At 42.6% G+C, this 25,287-nt stretch overlaps 1 protein-coding gene across 2 annotated transcripts in view; it reads left to right on the top strand.

Moving 5' to 3' along the window:
• The window catches only part of nkain2 (sodium/potassium transporting ATPase interacting 2), a 1,023,309-nt gene extending 1,000,816 nt beyond the window's left edge, over positions 1-22,493 (top strand). The window contains exons 6-7 of one of the 2 annotated variants that reach the window (XM_085997218.1): positions 8,866-8,947; positions 19,871-22,493. In XM_085997218.1, the coding sequence (XP_085853344.1) occupies positions 8,866-8,947; positions 19,871-19,880 (92 nt within the window). In that variant the 3' untranslated portion in view covers positions 19,881-22,493. Of the gene's footprint in view, positions 1-8,865; positions 8,952-19,870 lie in introns of those variants that run through there. The other variant, XM_085997219.1, reaches the window with a different exon arrangement.
• The last annotated feature ends 2,794 nt before the right edge of the window (positions 22,494-25,287 follow it).

The raw sequence follows: 25,287 nt of genomic DNA, 5'->3' as shown, positions 1-25,287 counted from the left end.
AGATTTGCACAGTGATTCTTGGACAGGTATTGTGCAGAAATATGTACTTCAGCCAAATAGATTACTGTAAACATCAACGGTGACATTGTACAATTAATTACAATTAATTGGAAGATAAATCTCTGTCGATGTAAGATTTTATTAAATCATTTCCCAAGAACATGAAGTAGGATGTTCCTATCAGAATATACCACATACAGCTGGAAATCTGCATCCATTGTCAGAAGAAAATTCGTTTTGGCTTAAAAAGGGAATTTAGACCGAGCTTTGAGAAATTGAAGGCAGATAGAAACTGGGTTGGTTAGAAAAGTCACTTGGCAGTGATAGATTTACATTTTCTTTGTTTGTACAATTAATTGCCAATGTTTTAAACTGAGAGCCTCAGCTCGTACATAGAACAGATTTGACATGGGAGGAAAATTGGTTATGGATTGCTGCTTTCATAAATAATGAAAGTACTGCAGAAAGTGTTCTCAAGAGGCCAGAGTGTAGTCGTATGCAAAAACTAGCTGGGGCGGAGGTGTTTTGATGGTTTTGTACACGTTAATTTTAGTTCCTGTAGGGCTTGTCATGCTTGGTTTTAGGACAGCTAAACAATACAGTTTAACTCGTTCATTGACATGAATTTCTTTTTATGGGGGAAATCATCGTGTACTCAGGAGGTGCCATTCAAAAGACTGCCAGCTTCACAAAGATAATATTTGCATGATTGAAGGTGACTTCATTAAAACCAACATATATTCTAATTTACTAAAACAATGTTGAAATTATTTTCACATTTTATTTAGATTCAATTTCATTTTTGCAAAAAATGATAACACAATTTTTGATCACTTCTGGTCCTAACTTGTCCCCTTGAAGGATTCTCTTGCAAAGAAATCAGATCAGGTTTAATTAAGGCTGATTTTTGCCCACATACCAATTTAGGTTATTCTGTTGACCACTATGCTCACCATAGCTACAATTTAAATTATATTCAAATAGAAATAATCATATTTAAATCTGTGCATGGGGAGGAACAGCTGCAAGGTACGGAAAATTGGTAATTTCTTTTATTAATGATTTTCAGAAAAATATTTAACACTTCAATAAAATGAAAATGACATCATGGCTGTTGTAATGGTCATTCTGATGACAGTAAGAAAGAAAGAAAGACTTGCATTTATATAGAGCCTTTCACGACCACCGGACATCTCAAAGTGCTTTACAGCCAATTAAGTACTTTTTGGATTGGAGTCACTGTTGTAATGTGGGAAACACGGCAGCCAATTTGTGCACAGCAAGCTCCCACAAACAGCAATGTGACAATCACCAGATAATCTGTTTTTGTTATGTTGGTTGAGGGATAAATATTGGCCAGGACACCGGGGATAACTCCCCTGCTCTTCTTTGAAATAGTGCCATGGGTTCTTTTACGCCCACCTGAAAGAGCAGATTTAACATGGTTAACTTGGTTTAACATCTCATCCGAAAGATGTCACCTCCGACAGTACAGCACCCCCTCAGCACTGCACCGGAGTGTCAGCCTAGCTTTATGTGCTCAAGTCCCTGGAGTGGGACTTGAACCCACAACCTTCTGAGTCAGAGGCAAGTGTGCTACCAACTGAGCCATAGCTGACAAAAAAGTAAATGAATCAGTCTTTTTATATTGTGCTCGACACACAGCAGAAAGCTTTTCCCTGATCTTGCTTTTTATACATAATTTTTTTATGCTTGAAGCAATATTGTAAGCTACTCGGAACATATATTTCCCTTAATTCTGATCATCACTGCTCTCCTTTATTAAAAATGGCACAGCGAAAGAAAAACAAAAAGAAATTAGACAAAAATGCATGTATTAGTTTTCACCTGGGAAACATTTATTCTCCCAGTTTTGAAAATTGTATCTCTGGCGTTCAAAACAAAATTCAATGAAATTTCAGTAAATATTATTTGTGGGCTAAAGCTAAAAAAAATGATTTGTGCAATTTTTTTTACATAATATTGGATCACTATTGGTGAGATTTTTCATATTGAGTCAGAGGATCTGCTGCATTATAAAATGGTCCCACAAAGAAAAGAATCCTTTATGGTCTTAGAGAACAGAGCACCAAAGAGGGGGTTCACTCAAGGGAACGGTTAAGCAGATATACTAAATAGAAAAAATGATTACCAAATTCTTTTTCTGATAGTTCCCCAGGCCATTCACATTGATTGGAGTTTGTGGTATGTTTTAATTGATTGTTGGTTGGATCCTGTCACACCTCAACAACAACTTGCATTTCTGGAACACCTGTAATGTAGCAAAAATATCCCAAGGTGCTTCACAGTTGGGGGAGCAGGGGTAGAAGGGAAATTAGAGGATGTGGCCCAAAGCACAAAAGAAGAGATATGTTTTAAAGATATTTTTGAAAGTGGTGAGAGATGCAGCAAGGCAGATAAATTTAGGGAGCATATTCCAGAGTGTGGGGCATGATGGCTCTGCCAACAATGGAAGCATAGAAAGTGGTGGAGGGGGGGATGCACAATAGAACCAGAGTCAGAAAACAAAGGGTGTGGGCAGGGATGTAAGACTGGAAAAGATATTGGGCCAATGAAATTGAGAGAATTGACAGAGGGTGTTCAATATAAACACACAAAAATGATTGGAGTAGATTTTCATCTTCACCGCCAGGGTTGTAATCTGGCAACAGAAAATGCTGGAAAAACTCTGCAGGCCAGGCAACATCCGTGGAGAGAGAAATAGAGTCAACGTTTCAGGTTGAAACCCTTCACATGCCCATTATAGAAACGGCCTCATTTTCATTCCATTGAAATTGGTGAGATGAAAATCAGGCCATCCGCTTCACCTTATTACAACCCAAGTGAGGAAGACGGAAATCTACCCCAGGGTATAGATTGGTTCTGCTGGTATCTCAACAACAACAACAATTTGCATTTATGTAGCGCCTTTAATGTAGTAAAATACCCCAAGGCGCTTCACAGGAGCGTTATTGTTACGTCCGTGTATAATCAGACACAGACTGCGGAGAACGGTACAACGGTGTTTACTCAACGTGGCTCACACTGCAACTGACCTGTACAGATTACTACTCAGGGCTATGTACAGGTGTGGTCACTGCCGGTACTACAGTATACATGAGCTGCAAAAGATAGTTCCCCACTTAAAGGTATATACATTACAATTCCTCCCCTTTTAGATTAACAGTACCATAACACTCATTTAACAATTAAATATCAAACTAATTACAATTAACACTTTTAACATGCAACATTAGCTGAAAATAGTCTATTTATATATTCAGTCTTTGGGGAGGCTTCCTGATCCTTTCTGGATAACGCCTTTCCCGAGTGTCTTGCTCTTGGTGCGGAGGCGATTCTGGCCCACTGTCGTCGGTTGGTTCATCAGCTTCCAATGCTACTGTTTCTGGGGTAGATGCGACCTGTACGTCGGGTTCATCACCAGGTACGTATGGGCGAGGCATGGGGTTGACTTGTTCCTGTGACTCTAGGATCTGGTCAGCATGGCGTCTCATGATGCTCTCCCCAACGTCCACTGTGTACATTAGTGGGCCCTGCCGTGTGCATATCGTTCCTGGCTGCCATTTTTCTGTTCAGTAGTCGCGGGCCAAGACTGGTTGCCCTACATTGAAGCTCCTTGTTGGCTTCTCATGGATGTGCTGGAATTGCTTACTCTCAACATCTCTTCGTACGTTTGGTCTGAGCAAATCCAGGCGAGATCTTAACCTTCGGTTAAAGAACATCATGGCTGGGGCCTGGTTGGTGACTGCATGTGTCGCATTCCAGTAGGCAAACAGGAAATTGTCCACCTTGTGCTGCAGCGGAATGTTGTCATTGTACATAGCCTTTATTGCCTTCTTAAAGGTTTGTACGAACCTCTCAGCCAATCCATTTGTGGCTGGATGATACGGGGCGGATGTGTAATGCCTTACCCCATTCTTTTTCAAGAACCTCCGGAACTCTTCGGACACAAACTGTGGTCCGTTGTCGGAGCAAATCTGTTCTGGCAAGCCATTCCTGGCAAAAATGGTCCGTAGGACTGCAATAGTTTTCTCCGTGGTGGTGGAGGACATTTTGATGACCTCGGGCCATTGAGTGCGCATCCACGGCTATTAAAAACATTGAGTCCATGAATGGACCAGCAAAATCAATATGCACCCGTTGCCATGGAGATGAGGGCCACTCCCATGGGTGTAGAGGGACCTGTGGTGGTGCATTTTGGACTCTCTGGCAACCTGAGCAGCTCTTGGTCAGGTCCTCGATTTGTTTATCGATTCCTGGCCATCACACATAAGCCCTGGCCAGGCTTTTCATTTTTACCCCTCCCAGATGACCCTCATGAAGCTCATTGAGCACTCTATCCCTTAACTTGGGTGGAATTACCACTCGGGATCCACACATCAAGGTCCCCCGGCACACTGACAGCTGTTCTCTCCTTGTCGAGAATGCTGGCAACAGTGAGTCACCATGTGCTGGCCATCCCTTCACCGTCAAATCATATACCCGAGACAGTGTCGGGTCTTTTCGGGTTTCCTTTTCGATACAAGCATTAGTTACCGGTAGGCATTCAACTATAGTCGAATGAAATATTTCGACAGGATCCACTGCTGGTGCTTCCTCCGCAGTAGGCAGTGGCAGGCGTGATAGCCCATCAGCATTTCCAAGCTGTTTCGAGCCCTTATATTCAATCTCATAGTGGTGCGCCCCTAGAAAAAGTGACCATCTTTGTAGTCGTTGCGTAGTCATCACCGGAACGCCCTTCTTCGGATTTAAAATGGAGACAAGAGGCTGGTGATCAGTCAGCAAGGTGAATTTCTGCCCGTGCAGATAGTGATTGAACTGTTTCACTCCCCACACTAGGCTGATGGCCTCCCTGTCAATCTGGGCATAGTTACGCTCGGCTGAGGTTAGTGATCGTGACGCAAAGGCTATTGACCTCTCTGAGCCGTCCGAGAATTTGTGCGACAGCACCGCTCCAATGCCGTAGGGTGACGCATCACATGCCAACCGAATTGGTAATGCCGGGTTGTAATGGGCCAATACCTCTTTTGATGTGATTAGTGTTTTGCTCTTCTGGAAAGCTCATCTACATTCATCACTCCACTTCCATGGCACCCCAGTTTGCAGTAGGGTGTTCAGTGGGTGTAGTATTGTAGACAAATTTGGCAATAACTTATGGTAGTAGTTTACCAGCCCGAGGAACGACCTCAGTTGTGACACATTTTCCAGTGCTGGAGCCTTGACTACTGCCTCAATCTTCTCTGGGGACTCATGTAACCCCTCTTTATCGATAACGTGGCCACAATACGAGACCTGTTTTCTAAAAAACTCGCATTTGGGGCGGTTAGCTCGGAGCCCATGTTCCTGCAATCTAGTGAGTACCTGCTCCAGGTTGGCAAGGTGATCACTGTCATTTTCGCCCCTGACCAGGATGTCGTCCAAATAACACTGGGTCCCTGGGACCCCTTGCAGGACTTGTTCCATTGCCCTCTGCCAAATAGCCGGAGCTGATGCTACCCCGAATACCAGCCGGTTGTATTGGTAAAGACCTTTATGGGTGTTGATTGTGAGGTATTTTTTTGATGCTTCTTCTACCTCCATTTGCAGATACGCCTAGGCCAGATCAATCTTAGTGAAGCGTTTCCCTCCAGATAGCGAGGCGAAAATATCTTCAATCCATGGAAGTGGATATTGTACGGTGTGAAGGACCGGGTTCACTGTTACCTTAAAGTCCCCACAGATGCGAACCTTCCTTGGTTCCCCAGACGTGCTGCTCAACGACTTTTTCATCACAGGGATGATGGGTGTAGCCCACTCGCTCCAGTCTACCTTGGACAGTACAACTGAATGTTCCAGACTCTCCAGCTCTGCTTCGACGGCTGGGCAGATCTGGCCTTAAAAAATGTTGGGCTTGCGTTTTCTTCAATTTTAATCGTCGCTGTCATGCCTTTTAGTGTTCCGAGTCCTTGCTGGAACACTTCTTTCGCGTCAGTTAGGATCTTTGACAGTCGCCCAGGTGTGACGTCATCATCCTTTTTGTCAGCCACAGTCAGTGCCTGTATGGAATGCCAATCCAGTTGTATTTTCCGGATCCATTCACGTCCCAGTAATGGTGGTCCTCCATCTTGCAATACATACAGGTCTAGTTTTGGTGTTTCCTTACCGTTATATATAACGGTCACCCTTATTTTTCCTTTGGGGTAGACTTTTTGCCCCATGTACGTCTTCAAAATAATTTTTGTGTCTCTCAAGGGTATGTGTGAGAATAGCTGCTTGTACTCCCGTCGGTTTATGACTGTTAGGGCTGATCCTGTGTCCAATTCCATCTTTACCTGGACTCCTGCTAACTTGAGAGTGACCCAAATAGTTCGGTGATCCTCCGTTGTGATCACATTATGTAGTATCAGACAACTCAGTTCCCTGCTTTCGGAGTCGTTATCACTCTATTGTTCGTCTGAACTATTCTCCGTCATCTTATGTACCTTCTTGTACTTTCCTTTGGTAGGTTTCTTATTGCTGGTTTTCTATCCCGACCTGCAGACTCGTGCTATGTGTCCTACTTTTCCACACTGTCTGCACACTTTGTCTTTGAACCAGCAATCATTCTCTGTTCCATATGACATTTCGTTTGTGCCATATTCTTGCGGTCTCTGTTGTATCTCTGCAGCGCCCCGTGCTGCTGCTTTATATGATACCGCAATGCTGAAAGCCTTTTCCAGCGTTAGGTCCTTTTCAGATAAAAGCCGTTTCTGGGTTCCTTCACTTTGAAGCCCACACACAAACTTGTCCCTTAAGGTATCTGCCAGTCCCGCTCCAAACTGGCAGTGTTTCGATAGTTTGCTCAGTTCTGTTAAATAATCAGCATTGCTTTCATCCTTATGCTGGTTCCGTTTGTGAAACTTGAATCTTTCTGCTACCAGCAGCGGTGTGGGGTTTAAATGTTCCTTTAGTATCGTTACTATGTCTTCAAAACTCTTTTCCATTGGCTTCGTTGGGGTTACTAGATTTCATAATAAACCATACGTCTTTGCACCCATTAAATTTAACAATACCAACGCTTTCTTGTCATCTGACACCTCATTTGCCTTGCAGTACACCTCTATTCATTCGACATATGTAGTCCAATCTTCGACTTCATTGTCAAATGCGGTGATACTGCCACTCTTCGGCATTTTGGGTGTGGTTTAAAATGGCGTCTCCCAATGGCTTAAAATGGCATCTCCCGCGCTTTCCTTCCTCCCCCGCTGCTGCCGACGCTGCTCCCGGCGGTTCTCATGGCAATGGCGGCGCCTTCGTGTTTCTGCGCGTCTCTCTCTCCCTCTCTCCGACGCTGCTCGGCCCTTTGCTGTGCCGTTCGGTCGGGCTCTAGCCCACCACTGTCCTGGAAGGGTCTGCGCACTACCTGTTGCCAGCCCGTTTCGCTGGACCACCTCGACTGGAAAGCCAAGCCTGGCTCTCGACAGCCTCCCCTGCAATTCTCGAGTCTCTGCTGGATGACTGGGCGGTTGCCCGTGGTCGACGCCCGAGTCTCTGGCCTTGACCTCCAATCCACTGATCTCCAGGAACGAATCCCTGGGAGGTGATGCAGAGTTGCAGGTAGGTTCGAACCTGCCTCGTCGCCAATGTTACGTCCGTGTATAATCAGAAACAGACTGCGGAGAACGGTACAACGGTGTTTACTCAACGTGGCTCACACTGCAGCTGATCTGTACAGATTACTACTCAGGGCTACATACAGGTGTGGTCACTGCCGGTACTACAGTATACATGAGCTGTAAAAGATAGTTCCCCACTTAAAGGTATATACATTACAGTTATCAAACAAACTTTGACACCAAGCCACATAAGGAGATATTAGGGCAGCTGACAAAATGCTTGGTCAAAGAGGTAGATTTTAACAAGCATTTTAAAGAAGGAAAGAGAGGTGAAGAGGCAGAGAGGTTTAGGAAGGGAATTCCAGAGCTGAAGGCACGACCGCCAATGGTGCAATGATTAAAATTGGGGATGCGCAAGAGGCCAGAATTGGAGGAGCGCAGATATATCGGAGGGTTATAGGGCTGGAGGAGGCTAGAGAGATAGGTAGGGGCGAGGCCATGGAGGGATTTGAAAACGAGGATGAAAATTTTAAATTCGAGGCGTTGCCCAACTGGGAGCCAATGTAGGTCAGCGAGCACAGGGGTGATGGGTGAACAGGACTTGGTATGTGTTAAGATCCAGGCAGCAGAGTTTTGGATGAGCTTATATTTATGAAGGGTGGAAAATGGGAGGCTGGCCAGGGGTTCATTGGAATAGTCAAATCTAGAGGTAACAAAGGTTTGGATGAGGGTTTCAGCAGCAGATGAGCTGAGGCAGAGGCAGAGACGGGCGATGTTAGAAGTGGAAGTAGACGGTCTTAGTGATGGCGTGGATATGTGATTGGAAGCTCATCTCGGGGCCAAATACAACACTAAGGTTGCGAACAGTCTGGTTCAGCCTCAGACAGTTGCCAGGGAGAGAGAGGGAGTCGGTGTCTAGAGAACGGAGTTTGTGGTGGGTACCAAAGACAATGACTTCGGTCTTCCCAATATTTAGTTGGAGGAAATTTCTGCTCATCCAGTACTGGATGTCGGACAAGCAGTCTGACAATTTAGAGACAGTGGAGGGATCGAAAGAGGTGCTGGTGAGGTAGAGCTGGGTGTCCTCAACATACATGTGGAACCTCACATTGTGCTCTCAGATGATGTTGCCGAGGGCCAGCATGTTGATGAGAAACAGGAGATGAGAAAGTCGCATTAATTCTATTACAGCAAGAAGGACTTTTTTTTAACATAAGCAGGAATCAGTGCATCCGCTGGAATGTAATGACATTTCTGATTTCCACAACAGTTGATTTCATAGGAGGATTTGACTCATATGGCTACCAGGGCCCACAGAAAACATCTCATTTACAGTTGCAGCCCATGTACATGTAAGTAGATCTTTTAGCTGAATTTTCTTAGTAATTTAAAATTCCTACTTGCTTTCTTAATTGTTTTATTTGTAAAAGTGGTTTCAAACTACAGCAATGCTCTGTTAAAGAGCTAGGAACTGTTCTTTTAAATTTCGGGGTGAATTTCCATGGGGGTTCCCTTAATCGTCTGCCTTAATCTCAATGGAAGATCCGCAGAAACCCCAGGGAAATTAATGGCGTTCACATCTACTGGCGTTATTTTTCCACAGTTTTTCCTTGTTTGTAACCACTCCTAGAAATGCATAGACAAAAAGTAGTAACTATGCTAGAATGGATGTAATTGTACTCTGCCAATAACCTTTCACTGGTCAGTTTATTTATTTTCCTATGGGGTAATAAAATGATATGTAGCAGCTCCCTATATTTGCAAACATATGGCTTGCTTACAAGTGAAGCGAAATCAAACTCCAATTCAGAGCACAGTGTCCACCCTCATATAACTTTAAGGAATTGAAAGTCCACAGTTTCTGTATGTGTTGTTTCAACAAAGTCATTAAGACATTTAAAATAAACAAACTTGACATGAACATGGTTGTACACCAAAAACAGTGCATTGAAAAATTCCAACACTTAAAATGGTTGAAAAACAACAATTCATTTCTGAGAAATGGAGTACGGTATTGGCATTTACAATGTTTGATTTTCAGAAGAGGTTTTTACCCCATCTATTAATAGAACAAGATACTAAAAGTGCTGCAAGAAATATGTTAATGATTTACTATTGATTTCTCTGCAAACAGAGCACATTTTTAGGTCTTGCACAATTATGCACTTCTTATTGCTAACTCAGTGTTCAACAGTTTTGAAGTGTGAGGATAAAGTCAAATCTATTAACCTTACAAAAGCATACCTTGAAACAATAGTTCCTTTAAAAACGTTGTTTGATAATCTGTTCTGTTATTAAAGCCCCTCAGGCAATGAGCTAGTGGTAACGTCAATCATCTACCACTAAAATGGAAATCCAGCAGTTTACACAAATCAGCATTTTAACTTTCCATCTAACTGTAACAACAACAACTTGCATTTATATTGTGCCTTTAATATAGAAAAATGCCCCAAGGTGCTTCATAGAGGCATAATTTTTTTAAAGGATTTTGAGAGTGATGTAGGTAGTCTTTGTGCTGGAAGGATTATGGGGCTGGAAGCTGTGCTTGGGGTGAAATACCATGCCAAGGTTGCAAACAGTCTGATCCAGCCTGAGACAGGGGCCGGGGAGGGGGATGGAATCGGTGACAACCTTATGCAGTTTGTGGTGGTAGCAGAAGATATTAGCTGCGATCTTCCCAATTTTTAACTGGAGGAAACTGCGGCTCATTCAAGACTGGATGACATTCATGACAGAGCCAGTGGAGGGGTTTAGAAATGGTGGAAATATAGAGCTGGATGTCATCAGTGTGGCATGTGGAAGCTGATCTTATATCTGCAGATGATGTTGCCGAGGGGCAGCATATAGATGGGGAAGAGGAGGAGGTCAAGAATAGATTCTTGGGGGACTCCAGTAGTACTGGTGCAAAGGCAGCAATCTAGCAGGAATTAAGTTGGGTGAGCAAGCAGTGGGGCTCATGGACATGATGAGCTCATAGAGGGGATGATCTGAGATGGGAGAGAGACTAGAGAAGACTCAGGAGAAGACTCAGCTTCAGGGCAGAGGGGAAGATGGTCCTGGAAGACAAGGGGAACGGGAGAAATCAACAGAGGCAACTGAACTGATGTTTTCAATCTCTAGTGACAAAGAAGTCCATGAGCTCCCACTCTTGTTGTTGGAGATCAAGATAAAGAGGGCAGGGGCAAGGGGTTTAAGACAGCAATCAGCTGTAAGCTGCCCTGTGTACATACTCTAAAAATAATAATGATGCAAATGAATGTGGCATCACATGCTGCTAGTGGCATTGCTGCAAAATGGAATCCAGGAGAAGCCAACAACAGCCATGTTTCTCAAAGGAGAAACTACTTAATATGGTAACATTTCTGTAATATCAGAATGCATTATCAGAACTACAACAATGTTATCAACTGGCAGGGGGACATCATATAAATAGCTAAAAAGTACACAAAGTTGCAAAACATCAGCCATCATACGCGAGTCAGAAAAAGGGTCGACAACTTGAAAAGAGTTACAGAAAAGTTTTTTTTAATGTTAATGCTGAAAAGTTGAATGGAGATTGTCAATGTTCACTGCCACCAAAGAAAAGTCTACCGTGACTGGAACACAAAGTTATAGAGATCTTCAAAATGATACCAATGGGCAAAACACCTAGCCTAGAGTCCCGACTCTCTGGTAAGTTTAAAGTACAATCTTTTTTGCATTGCAGTCTCCCAGTGCAGTGCAGTATAAATAGTTTGAAAGGCACCTTGCATAAAAATAACTTAATGCCAATAGCATTCTGGGTTTTATAAATAGGGGCAAGAGTAAAGGAGTAATGATAAATTTGTTTAAGGCAATGGTTGGGCCATGGTTAGAGTATTGTGTGCAATTTTAGGCACCCCATTATAGAAAAGAAGTGGGTTAGATTTTCGGGGAGCCGTCAGGCAGGGTTTCAGGCATGTGGGGGGGGAAATCCCGACTTTGGGGGTCCCGACACCATCCCGCCCAAAACCCCGGCCCACGTAAGTTTCAGGGGCGGCGGGTACCTGCCCCGCACTGGGGCCCGCCGAAACCAGGCGGGAAGGGATTAGTGCCAATTAACTGCCCGTTAACAGGCAGTTTTTAGCCTAATCCCCATTTTGAGAGGTTTCATGTGGGTTTCCCGACGGCTCCAAACCACGCCAGGTTAGAGCAGCAGGCCGTCGGGTTGAATGAGTTGGAGGGGTCGCGATGTCGGTGCTCAGGTGAGTGATGGGTGCATGAGTGTAAAGGTAAGTGTGTTTGGTGTGTCTAAAGTGTGTAAAGAACTTTTACTCACCTTTACTTACCTTAACAGCCTTTCTTCCTGCAGCCGTCGGGAGCGCAGCACTCAGCCGGAACTGAAAGCTGAACGGCTGCGACCTGTCAAAAGTGACAGCCTTCAGCATTTAGTGCTGCTGAGATTTCTAAATGAGTCTGCGCAGAAGGACTCATCTTAGAAATCAGACTGTCAGTGTTTGACAGCTTCAAACAGCTGTAAAACACTGATATTTCATCTGTCAGAAATCTTGACAGATGAAATTTCAGTCTGTGACGTCACCTGTTGCTGGGTGGCCCTTAATTGGCCTGCTGAGCCCGCTGGTCAATCAAGGGAAAATCACGCGGATTGGCCGGACGTCGAAGTAGGCGGGTCAGAAACCCGAAAGGGGAAGTCCCGCCTTCTTCCCGACAGGTTCGACAAAATCGATCCCACGGGGAGCACATGATGTAAATTCAGCAGGATGATACAAGAGATGACAAACTATAGATTGAACAGGGAAAGACTGCTTCCTCTAGTTGGGCAGTCAGTGACATTGGCCATCACTGAAATATGAAATTATCACAAGAGAGTGAGGAAAGAAGTTAGAAGAAATTTCTATACACAGAGAGTTGTTAAAGTATGGAATGCTTTGCCACAGAATTTAGTTGAGGAAGAGAACATAAGGAAAAAGTGGACAAATATTTGAAGCAAAGAAAGATACAGAGCTACGGTGAGAGAGCAGGGCAGTGGGATTAGTTTTGCATTACTCTAGGAAAGAGCCATCACAAACACGGAAAGCCAAATGGCCTCTTTCTATGCTGTAAACTTCTATTATTCTATATTAATAATAGTCTTTAAGAAATATGACATTTATACAATTGTTGCTCTTCACCCACAATTGTAAGTCTCTTACAAAATTGCATCTGCTGCTTTTGTCTCCCATTCCAATGCATGAGTTCTCATATGTAAGTTTGCATATTGTCCTTTATTGGCTCCACAAATGACTCATCAACCTCCCCATTCTACTCCATCCACTACAGAGGGCCCAACCTTCTCCTAAGAGAATGGTGAGGCACCAGTAGGTAAGGACTTCACTGGCAAGGAGGCATCATCTGCAATCACTGAAGGAGGGCAGTCTGCTGCAGATCAGCAGAAGATCCATCACCTGTGGCCATAGAGCCTTGCTGGAACACATCACCACTGAAAGTTTTTTCTACACCTCTAATTAACATTCTAGAGCATTGTGCAAAAAGGTGTACAGCTGCTGAAGCAGATGATGCACCACATGAATGTCACTGTGCAATCTGAGTACAACCAGATGTACATTGACAAGGTTTGCCTGCATAAGATTATGCAGTGCGCTGGGCACAGTTGGGAGAACAGATGGACAACTATTCTGCACATTTCTGTGAAATATAGTCATAGATCCTTTCTGTGAGGGAGACTTTAGCCAACATCCACTCCACCTGTGGCCATGATGACTCTTGCTTCCCCCCACCCCCTCCTACAGTTCCATACATCAAACCACCCTGTGGAGCATCCTTTGGTGATATATCAAATCCAAAGTAATCATATGAGCATATTACTATTTGATTAAAATGTTTATCTTTTACACATATTTTTACAAAGTTTTTGTATGGTTTTATGAAGTTAAAGCAAACATTACACTGAGAGATAAATAAATGTTTTGTAATATCTGTTAAAATGAATAAATTGCCTCAGATTGCTGTGGAGGTATCTATAGTTAAACATATTAATTTCTACTGAAAGATAAGATTTGATTTACCTGTAATATATTTTGAGTCATTGAAGTAAAATGCCCTTGTTCTTCTTACATATGTCTCCAGTGCTGCCTTTTCCTCCTCCAAGTCAATCTTTCAAACCTAGTGCATTCATTGAGCAGATCCTTCAGCACAGTCTTTACCCTCCTGCAACTGCTTCTGGAACATTCAAACTGATTTGGTGCAATTTTTTCGCCTCCTGAAAACATCAAACTATTCATGTGCAGGATGTCCTGCATGGTGCAAGTTGCAAAAGCTTAAATATATCCTCCATGTACATGTTGCAGAGGCTCCATTCAGAATAATACACTGCATTATATGATGCAAAGTGAGCTTGTAGCACCAAGTAACAGGCAGTAGTGTATTCACCACTGCTCTATATTAAAGCACAATGCCTCCACATTCATAACTATAACTTTGTCACTATTTCACTGACACATTCTGCATAATAATAAAAAAACAGCTTTCATCACACTAATACCACTAGATGGTACAATTATAAAGGGGTTGCAGAAACAGAATGACCTGGGGGTGTGCATACACAAATCTTTAATGGTGGCAGGACAAGTTGATAAAGCTTTTAAAAAAGCATACTGAATCCTTGGCTTTATTAATAGAGGCATAGGGCTGGATTTTGTCAATGGGGACGTGATGGAGGCGGGACTCCCGCTTTTTGGGCTGTAGTCCTGCCTCCATCAATTTGTGGCCAATCCGCGCGATTTTCCCTTGATTGACCTTGTTGAGCCTGCCCAGCAGGCCAATTAAGGAACACCTGGTTACAGGTGATGTCAGGGATTGACATTTCATCTGTCAAGAGCTTTTGACAGATGAAATACCAGTTTGACAGCTCTGTGAAGCTATCAAACACTGACAATCTGATTTCTAACTTGAGTCCTTCTCCACAGACTCAGTTAGAAATCTCTCCAAAACAGAAAGCAGAAGGCTGTAGCTTTTGACAGCTCGCAGCCATTCTGCTTTCTGTGCCAGTGAGATGAGGGACTCCCGAGACCTGAAGGAAGGAAGCCTGCATTAGTAAGTAAAGGTAAGTAAAACTTATTTAAACACTTTACACACACCAAACCCACTTACCTCTGCACTCATGCACCCATCACTCACCTGAACACCGGACATCTCGAACACTCCAAGCCCTTCAACCCAACGGTCCACCTCACTAACTTGGCGTGGTTTGGAGCCGTCGGGCAGCCCACACTTCAGGGTTAAAATAGGGATTAGGCCAAAAACTGCCTGTTAACTACCTGTTAACACACAGTTAATTGGCACTAATCCCCTTCCCGCCTTAGGGAGGCGGCTCCCAGCACAGGTCGGGTTCCTGCCTCCTGGGAAACGGGCATGGAGGCGGGTTGGGGGTGGGAAGGGTTCGTGCCCCCCGATTCTGCAATTTTCCCCCCACTCCCGCCTCCAAACCCGCCTTCACGGGGCTTGGAAATTCGCGCCCATAGAGTACAAAAGCCAGGAAGATCTGCTAAACCTTTATAAAACATTGGTTAGGCCTCAGCTGGAGTATTGTGTCCAATTCTGTGCACCACACTTTAAGAAGGGTGTCATGGCCTTGGAGAGCGTGCAGGGGAGATTTAGTAGAGTGGTACCAGGGATGAAAGACTTCAGTTACATGGAGAGACTGGAGAAGCTGGGGTTGTTCTCCTTAGAGCAGAGAATGTTAAGGGGAGATTTGATAGAGGTATTCAAAATCATGAAGGGTTTTGATAGAGTAGTTAGAGGGAAACTGTTTCCACTGGCAGGAGAGTTGGTAACCAGAGGACACAGATTTAAGGTCATTGGAAAAGAGCCAGAGGGGTAGATGAGGAGAAAATTAGCAAGTTGTTATGATCTGGAATGCACTGCCTGAAAGGCTGGTGGAAGCAGATTCAAGAATAACTTTCAAAAGAGAATTGGATAAATACATGAAAAGAAAAAAAAATCCAGGGCTATGGGGAAAGAGCAGGGGAGTGGGACTAATTGGATAGCTCTTTCAAAGTGTCGCCACAGGCACAATAAGCCAAGTGGCCTCCTTCTGTGCTGTATTATTTTATGAGTTTCTATCACTGATGTCAAATGAAGGTCTGGTCTGATGTTTGACAAATAACTCCAGTTGACTAGGCCACAGTATTTCAGGTTTGGCTGAAGCTAATTGAATCTGCTCCCACCTTTCCCCCACCCAGCACAAAATTATGTTTTTAATTCATCAGTATTAAAACTCTACGGCCAAGTTCAACCTAATCCACGAAATGCACACATCCATTAGTACCAATCAGTTGCGCCCTTATTTTGCAACATGTTTCAAATTCCGCTGTGCATCATAATGTGTACAGAGAATAAATTATTTATTGAACAATTTAGGTTGTTAGGTAATATATTGTATATGATTTGCAAACAATTAGCATAAGAACAGTTACCTCAAAGTCACTAAATGCAAACAATGGCACCAAACATTTCCTGCCATGTCATTTCCATATGAATACTTACGGTTACTAAAGGTACATTTGCATAAGCTTAGCATTAGTGACAAGAGGTTTTGGCTTTGAACCAGCGTTAAATTTATAAAGTATGAATTAAGTGCTAAAACTTTACCTGATCCTGAGAAATCTCACCTCAGTGTTAAGTTGGGCCTTGACTCAACTACAGCACAGGTGCAAAGCAAAACTGTTGCAATATTTGTAGTATAAATACACTCCCAGTTATAGATGCGCGCCCATTTTTCATCAGCTAATTCTCATTACTCTTGTTTAAAACGATACTACATCTAGTTTTCAATCATTGCCGCTGATTGCTCACTTTTGAGCAGCTGACCAGCATAACTTGCCACCAGCAACACGTCCGTCAAGTTGGCGTGGAAGCCCATGCCATTTTGAGCTTGGGCCGCATTTTAATATCGCCCGTGAGCTGCACACCGCAAACTGGCGTCCTGCTGCAATTCGCTGGCTCCAGGCCAGTGCAATATTGGGTAGTTGGGCGGCGCACCAGTCCACAGGAAGATTCTGATGGGGGAGGTAAACTCCTGCTCCTACTGGCTGCACAAAATTGTAACTGGGCCATTTTTAGAATGGCCAGACGCAGTCCCTTCAACGACTACTGGTTAAGCCTCTCAATGCCAGAACACATGGGCGGAGTGAATGCAGTGCCATTATCACCCTGGTAACACCGATTTAGCCGGGTGATAATCAGCCCCAATGTATGTTAGTAATCAGCACTCACAAACAACAACTGTCAGTCATTCTGTACAAGTTCCATTTTATATTAACTGATGGGAAGGACTATTGCAGTAGCTTTGATATGTTAATGATGATATAACAAATCACCAGCACACTTTTGAGATATTAACATTCTTGCCAAATACAACAAAATTAATTTGTTATACCAACTTTGATGTTAACCAGTGGTGAACAATGTTAAACAGTGGTGAACAATGTAAACTGACCGAGTGGTGTTGGGAGAGTACATGATAAGTAGGTTTGTTACTTTCTAATAATTTAGGGTAGCGAGCAGAAGAAACTTTTTTTACAGAGGCTTCTGAGACTGGAATTCACCACCAAAGTTAATGATTGAAGCAGAGACCATGGTCGTGAATTTCCTCGGAGCTGCTCCCACTCCGCTGCCGTAACTTTGCCGTAAGTTTACACACGTAAATGGGATTTTCGCCCCACTTCCAACGAAGTTACAGTGGCAGAGTGGGAGCAGCTGCAAGGAAATTCCCGGCCCATCTCAACATTTAAGAATTGGGTTAGATAGGTGGTAGAAGGAAAATACAATAAGAGGATATGGTAACAGGGTGAGTAGATGGGTTAGAAATACTGCTCATGTGGAAGATAAACAGCAACACAGACTAGTTGGGCCGACCGCCTGTTTCTGATTTGTATTTTCTATGTAAACTCACTGGTTAGAAGTACATAGAAACATAGAAGATAGGAGCAGGAGTAGGCCATTCGGCCCCTCGAGCCTGCTCCGCCATTCAATGAGATCATGGCTGATCATCCAAATTCAGTACCCTGTCCCTGCCTCCTCCCCATATCCCTTTAGCCTTAAGAAATATATCCAAACTCCTTCTTGAATATATTTAATGAATTGGCCTCCACTGCCTTCTGTGGTAGAGAATTCCACAGGTTCACCACTCTCTGGGTGAAGAAATTCCTCCTCATCTCTGTCCTAAATGGTTTACCCCTTATCCTTAGACTGTGACCCCTGGTTCTGGACTCCCCGGCCATCGGGAACATCCTTCCTGCATCCAGTCTGTCCAGTCCTGTTAGAATTTTATAAGTTTCAATGAGATCACCTCTCATTCTTCGAAACTCCAGCGAGTATAAGCACAATTGACCCAATCTCTCCTCATACGTCATTCCTGCCATCCCAGGTATCAGTCTGGTGAATCTTCGCTGCACTCCCTCCATGGCAAGAACATCCTTCCTCAGATAAGGCGACCAAAACTGCACACAATACTCAAGGTGTGGTCTCACCAAGGCCCTGTACAACTGCAGCAAGTCATCCTTGTTCTTGTACTCGAACCCTCTTGCTACGAAGGCCAACATACCATTTGCCTTCTTAACCGCCTGCTGCATCTGCATGCTTACCTTCAGTGGCTGGTGCACAAGGACACCCAGATCTCGTTGCACTTCCCCTTCTCCCAATCTATTGCCATTCAGATAATAATCTGCCTTCCTGTTTTTGCCACCAAAGTGGATAACCTTGCATTTATCCACATTATACTGCATTTGCTATGCTTCTGCCCAATCACCCAACCTGTCCAAATCATATTGGAGTTTCTCTGCATCCTCCTCACAGCACACACGCCCACCCAGCTTTGTGTCGTCTGCAAACTTGGAGATATTACATCTAGTTCCCTCGTCTAGATCATTTATATATATTGTGAATAGCTGGGGTCCTAGGACCGATCCCTGCGGTACCCCACTAGTCACTGCCTGCCACTCGGAAAAAGAGCCGTTTATTCCAACTCTTTGCTTCCTGTCTGCCAACCAGTTCTTTATCCAAGTCAGTACCTTGCCCCCAATCCCATGTGCCTTAACTTTACACACTAATCTCTTATGTACAATATCATACTTTCACAACTTGGGAACAAAGGTAATAAATGTCATCGCTTCAAAATATTTGTGATCTCAGTAACAAGGTCATATGATGGGCCAGAAATTACTTTCTGTTGGGGAATAATCAACCATATACTGTCTCTGTGGCAGAAAGGCTGAAAGGTGATGTTTGGTCAGTTGTTACTTGTGTCCAAATAAGAAAAACTGCCAGAATCAGAAATTGCAGATCATTTACTTTGGTGTTTGGACTTATCCTAAGCATGTGAGCATGCATTTATACTTCAAAGCAACAGTTTTCCCCTGAAACAGCTCCAGCACTTGCAACTTAATGAATCAAAAAGGTATTTGTAACACTTTTATTCTACCTCTCTATGTTCTGTCTGTTGCATGTTTTCTGCATGGGCTGAGTTGTTGCTTATCCATCTACTGTGATACACCAGACATCTAATGATCGTCTATACATTCAGTTCCTAGTAGTCTATGCATCTTATTACTGATTGGTGTAGCAGCGCTTAATCTTTCCAGTTCCCAAATGTTCTGGTGAGGAAATCAGTGCAGCTCTCAACCAGTCTCGGGTCCAGTTCCCTGGCATTCAAATAGTGGTAGGTGCTCCTTCCCTGGTTATTTATATTTAATCTAGTTCCCTAACATTATAATAGTAATATTGTCCAGTTCCTTCCAAATGTGCTTGGGTTGGGGAAACCAGCCTTGTAGCAATTTGTTTTCAGGGTTTCAGTTTTGAATAATCCGAATTGAGGAGGGAGGGGGAGGTTACAAACTTGAAACTAGTCTAAATACTCATTCGATGAACTGTGGATCCTACGGTTTTTACTCTGAATCACAGTAAGTGTTGCAGTGCAGATTCCTGGACACCGTAGTAAAGAATGACAAAATGTCATCCCTCATGCATCCAAAATCTAAGTGGTTTGCATCTGGTTTCTGACTCCAACAGTTTGGATTAGTTGGGCCCTGAAAAACCACAGAAATTTCAGTCATCCCTCAGCTTGCACACAGGTGTAGCTGGTGTGTAGCGGCCCTTAGAAATCAAATACTTCTCAGAGTTCTATGGGTCATATCAAATATGCTGAAAATATAATTGTTATTTAATGTCTTTGAAGTTTAACAAATACTTGAACCTTTAAGCAATACTTGATTAATATACCTTTTAATTTATCATTTTAGGTCAAAATAAACTGGCAATTGGATGCCTTAAAATCCTCCTGACTTCAAACTTTTCACACCTTAATTTCAAAGAGTCTGGTGGTGATGACTTTTGTATTGTATAGTGTGGAGCACTGAGCATGTTTGGAGTGATGGCCTAGCTCAGAGACTTGGGATAACAGAAGACCCAACTAAAATGCAGACATATGAAAGACTTCAAAGTTTTCAAACTGTACACAACAACCAGCAATCTTCCTCCTGTGTGTTCCAACATGCTGAATAAAACAAATGGACGTTTGGTGCCTAAAAGATCAAACTGAAGTATTGGTGCCCTCTGCAGGCCAATATGAAAATCTCACTGCATAGTTCTCTTGTATGATTCCAGATTGCCAATTATAACTGCAACTGTTCACCAACAAATTAGATTAACTGTTTATGTTTAGAGGTCATTGTTGAATATGCATTTTTCTGGATTAACCGCAAATGATGAATTTAATCAGTGCCATGATTTTACTAAGGATTAGATGATGCTACCAAATGTGAGCTATTTTTCACACTAGCTGCACATTTGCCTTAATACATCCAGGTCTAAACATCTCTTGAACAAGTAAAAAATTTGGCATTTTTTTTTATAATATTGAAACTGTTTCCCCGAGTGACAGCTGATGGAGTCAGTGCTCTATGATAACACTGCTACCATCGCTTTGCAGGAGATGCTTTGAATCCCCCTGGCTCTTCAGTAAGTAGCCCACTTCACCTTTTTCTGTCCCTGCACAGAAATAAATGTGAAGCTGTGGAAGAAATAGGCTGTAGTAGTATATATGAATAGTTGAAAGCCTTTATAGGTCACATAAAAAATAGATGAAAGGCAAGAGCCAAACAAAGTTGGTAGTAGAGAGTAGTGAAGAGAGATTTGTTTCTTCGTCCCACTGCTTCTGCTAAGATCCACTAAAACTGTGTACATTTTTTCTACCTTAATGTACACGGCAGCTATTACATTTGAACACAGGGATATATGTACATTTACATTCATTGATGTAAACTAAAGGCTAGAAGTTGTATTTACTGTTATTTTTTAATGCACAAGTCTGTTGAAATACTCTGTGGTGATCACCTTTGTTATTACCTGTATAAAAGGAACATGATTTTATTATCTGTATTAGTGCTCTGTTGGTCCCATGGTGTTTGGGGAAACCAAATCTGCAGTAGAATATGTCTCAAACATTATATCTTAGCTGTATTTGTGGCTCATGGTTGTGCTTTGTTTGGTAGTTTGGCGGTGCTAATAAGAACTAAACTGTAGTAAAATGTGCTTGTAAAAACGTTCTGTACTTGCCTGCTCAAACCCCCTTTAATTTTTTTGCCGAATATTTATATTTGATGCCAAATCTTACAGCTTGGAGTTACATTTCAGTTTATTTATCTCTGTTTAAAATACTACAGGGGCACAGTGATTGTTTCATTACTTTACATATTACCAGAGCACTTAAACCATACCATTTTTCTTTAAGGTAGAGGTTGGATGATATGGTGAGTAAAAGCATATTCTTAATTCTCATTGATTATGTTGGGACTGGTCCAAAAGCTAAGGGAAACGTTGCCCAGAAGGGAGTCTACCATCTGTGCAATTCAGATGTGATTCTCTGAGATCAGGTAATGGCCAGATTGAGACCTTTATTAATACAAATAAAATTAATAGTTTATTAGATTCTGCTTTAAAAAAAATACTGCCTTCAAGCTCAGTTTATGTTGGTTATGCTTGAAAAATGGAAACCTGGGCTGATTTATTTGAAAATCTTTTTTTGCCCTAACATAGTCTGGACATCAAGGGGTAGAAATTCATCTTGGACGGTAGTGCAATATGTGCAGTATCGCAGTGGCCACCCATTATACGCCCAGCCCAATATTCAGTCCCATTGACTTCAATGGTACCGGGTATAACAAGCGGCCAATTCGATACTGCCCATTTGGACTGCCACTCAAGACGAATTTCTACCCCCAAGGGTCTGTACCAAGATCATCAAAAACACCTGGACAGTATTAAGAATGCTTTACTTTTAATTATTTAACAATTTGTCATCATTAGTGAGAAATAGGTCACTAAAATAATGACTGCGCCCTAAATGATTAAGCCCATTGTTTTGATTTGTCAGTATAAGTCTACAGGCAAGTTATCAGCAAGAACACTGGGGTAGATTTTCATCTTCACCAGCTGAAATCAATAGAATGAAAATTGGGCAGGTCCTATAAAGGGCGGATGATTCGCTCCACCAGATTATTGTCCAGGTGGTGGAGACGAAAATCTACCCATTTTCTTTTACATAATTCAATGAAATGTTTATTTTTATAGTTGTAGATAATGTCGAGGAACGTTTGTTTCATGCTTTACTATAAAAGGAAGTCAGGGCACTAATTGATTTACATCTAATAGGAAATCAGTGATTGGAGTCAAATTTAGCAGTATTAAGTTTACACTTGTTTTTAACTCCTCGTAATTTCTGATTTTTACGATCTGATTTCTTCTTTGAAGGGAAGTATACTCCCTGTTTACTTGCACACCCTTGTGCTTTAGGCACTTTTGAAAAAGCCTTTTTATTTTAAACAAATAAATTTTGCAGGATTAATATATTGCTGTGACAAATGATTTAATGCTCTGCGTATTTATTGCAATAATATATAACAAAATGTTATTGCCTTAAAAAAGTGCCAATATTATTGATTTTCTCAATGTCATTGCTCTTTATGAGGATTGAACACTTTTCCCCTTTTGTCATCCAGTGCCAGCATCAATTCACAGGTAATTGTGAGCTCCACATGAATGAATGAATGAATGAATGGGAGAAAATTGCTCCTATTCCTCAGCAATGATCTAGTCAATAGTACAATAGTATCAAAGGTGATTGTTGATAGTGCCATGTTTGATGGAGTAATTGACTCCCTAATTAAGGCTGAACACAATATTGTTCATTCAAGCACAGCCAGATAGTGAGTAAAGTTCCCTCTCATCTGCTCCAACTATGCATCTTGACACTAACCTCAGGAAAGTAGGCCACGACAACAATCTGAATTTCTATTTCCGACAACAAATATTCTTATGGTGCCAATTTATTCCAATTACTGTCATGGATTTGTGCTCGTCAGGAGTTGAATTAATACTCATTTCATTTGCGACTTTTATAACTGAGAGAGAAGACCTTCTTCCCATCACAAGATCATGACAGATGTGGATGAAGAAGGTCATTAATCACATTCTAGCTCATCCATCCGGGAACAAAAAACATAAGAACAGATTTTCCTCTTATTGTGCTTGAGCGTAAAGGATCACCTGGGTGCAGCTTGAAAATCGGGTGGGGAGAATCGTACATGTGTAATGGAGCCTGCCAATTTTTCTTCCATTATTTTAAATGGATGACAATCAGGCAGGCTGCATTACGCACATGGGATCCTCCCCGTCTGATTTACCTGTCCACACTCCACTCAGGTAATCCTTTGTGTCCAATTGCAATAACAGGAAAATCTTCCCCACAGGCTTCCAACTACAACATACAGCTGTTTCTTAAATGTAAATGTTCTAATTGGAATTTTATTTTATTATTGTTGTTGTTGTAAGAAGTAGGGTACCTTATTACAAAAGCAAAATACTGCAGATGCTGGAAATCTGAAATAACAGTAGAAAATGCTGGAAACACTCAGCCGGTCAGGCAGCATCGAGGAGAGAGAAACAGAGTTAACATTTCAGGTCAGAACAGTTCTGACAAAGGGTCCTCGACCTGAAACATTAACTCTGTTTCTCTCTCCTCGATGCTGCCTGACCTGCTGAGTGTTTCCAGCATTTTCTGTTGTTATTTCAGGGTACCTTATTATTCACAGTTCCTTTAATTGAGGTGGTTTTCATCTAAGGTATTGGTCACTTTTGCAAGTTGAAAATTTAAGTTAACTTCCACAGCCCCCAAAATACTATTTTTCAATGGAGCGGGGGCCTACTTAACATTCAAATGTCAGGGGGAGTCCTGCACTGACAGCAACCATGGTAGAACCACAGGTCAGAAGAGGCCAAGATAAGTTTTAAAAATTTGCTTTTTTGAAACGGCCACCTCCTGTTTGTGCTGGAACACCCCTCCCCGCCACGATCTCTGATCGCATTCAGAGCCCTCCTCCCAATGACTGCCAGGGACCGTTCCCACATGTGCGGCCTCCTGGTGCCAAATTCCCACTCCTGCCCGCCAACCAGGTAGTGAAGCTGGCCAGGTGCCGGGCAGGACTCTGGGAACTTTTATTTAAATGAGCTCCTGCCATTAAGATCAGCAAGGCCTCCAAGTCCCAGAACTTTCTGGGTGCGCCGCCCACAACCAGGCACCATTCCCGCCCCCTAGTAAAAATCAAGGCCCAACAGTATGACAAACCAAAAAAAAAATCCTAAGGAGTTCTAAGTGGTTCAGGAGATTTACCTTTAAGCTTAAGTACCCAAGTTTCCTCATCTATCTAGGTTCCCAAGTTTAAGGTTCTGACATTCTCGGAGGCCCACTCTATCAGCAAAAGAGCAAACCTCACAGACCTCATCCTAAATCATGGGGACAGTCAATGGAATGTAAAATCGCCGGAGTGTAAAACGGAGAGCCAATCCAATCCAGTCAGTTTCCTACCGGGCAGGGTAGGTTAAAATTATACTTTTTGTAATACTAACTCACATAAACTAGAAGATCACAGAATCACTTCTCATTCTGTGCTGAGGTAGCTGATCTCAGTGGGGCTCTACAATTTTTCTCAACAGCACTTGGCTAAGGAGGAGGACAAAATTGTTATGGTGCCCACTCTCAACTGGTATGTAGTGCATATGCAGGCATCAGAAGAGAATAAGATTAGGCTCAATTGTGATGCACTCCCTAAGAAAATAGCCCACCAATATCCACTGTCTAAGCTCACACATAAAGAATGACTCCTTGGGTCAGATATCAGCGAGCTCCTGGCACCCATGTAACCATATCCCAGTGGGAGTGTGCACCTGCAGAAAAGGGAAGAAAAGAGAAAACGAAAAAGAAAATCGTCTGCTCTCTATCACATTCATAGACTAAGGTTCTCCTGAACATAGACTAAGGTTCAAACTGATTGTACACGTTGATACATTGCAATGCAATTTATGTCATTAAATTGTGAGTTTCCAAAGAAATTATATAAAGGTTTGCAAACAATTTTCATGCAGATCGTAATCCTTTAAAAGCCATGTCATTTCTGTGCGACAACCTTGCATTGAAAGTGAAGCCAATGAAAGACTTACAGTAGAAAACCATATCATAAATCCAGACATTATATTCTTGTGAAAAGGTAAAAGCAAGAACCAGCCTTGTTCAAAAACTTATGGGCACAATATGGGGTGGAGATGCGCACACACTTCAACGAGCAACTCTGGTATACTTGACTACTGATTATTGTGCAGCAGT

Source organism: Somniosus microcephalus, chromosome 9, assembly GCF_052327205.1.
Source record: "Somniosus microcephalus isolate GS21.2 chromosome 9, FLI_Smic_1.0, whole genome shotgun sequence".
Taxonomy (NCBI): Eukaryota; Metazoa; Chordata; class Chondrichthyes; order Squaliformes; family Somniosidae; genus Somniosus; species Somniosus microcephalus.
This window is presented reverse-complemented; position numbering and strand designations above follow the sequence as displayed.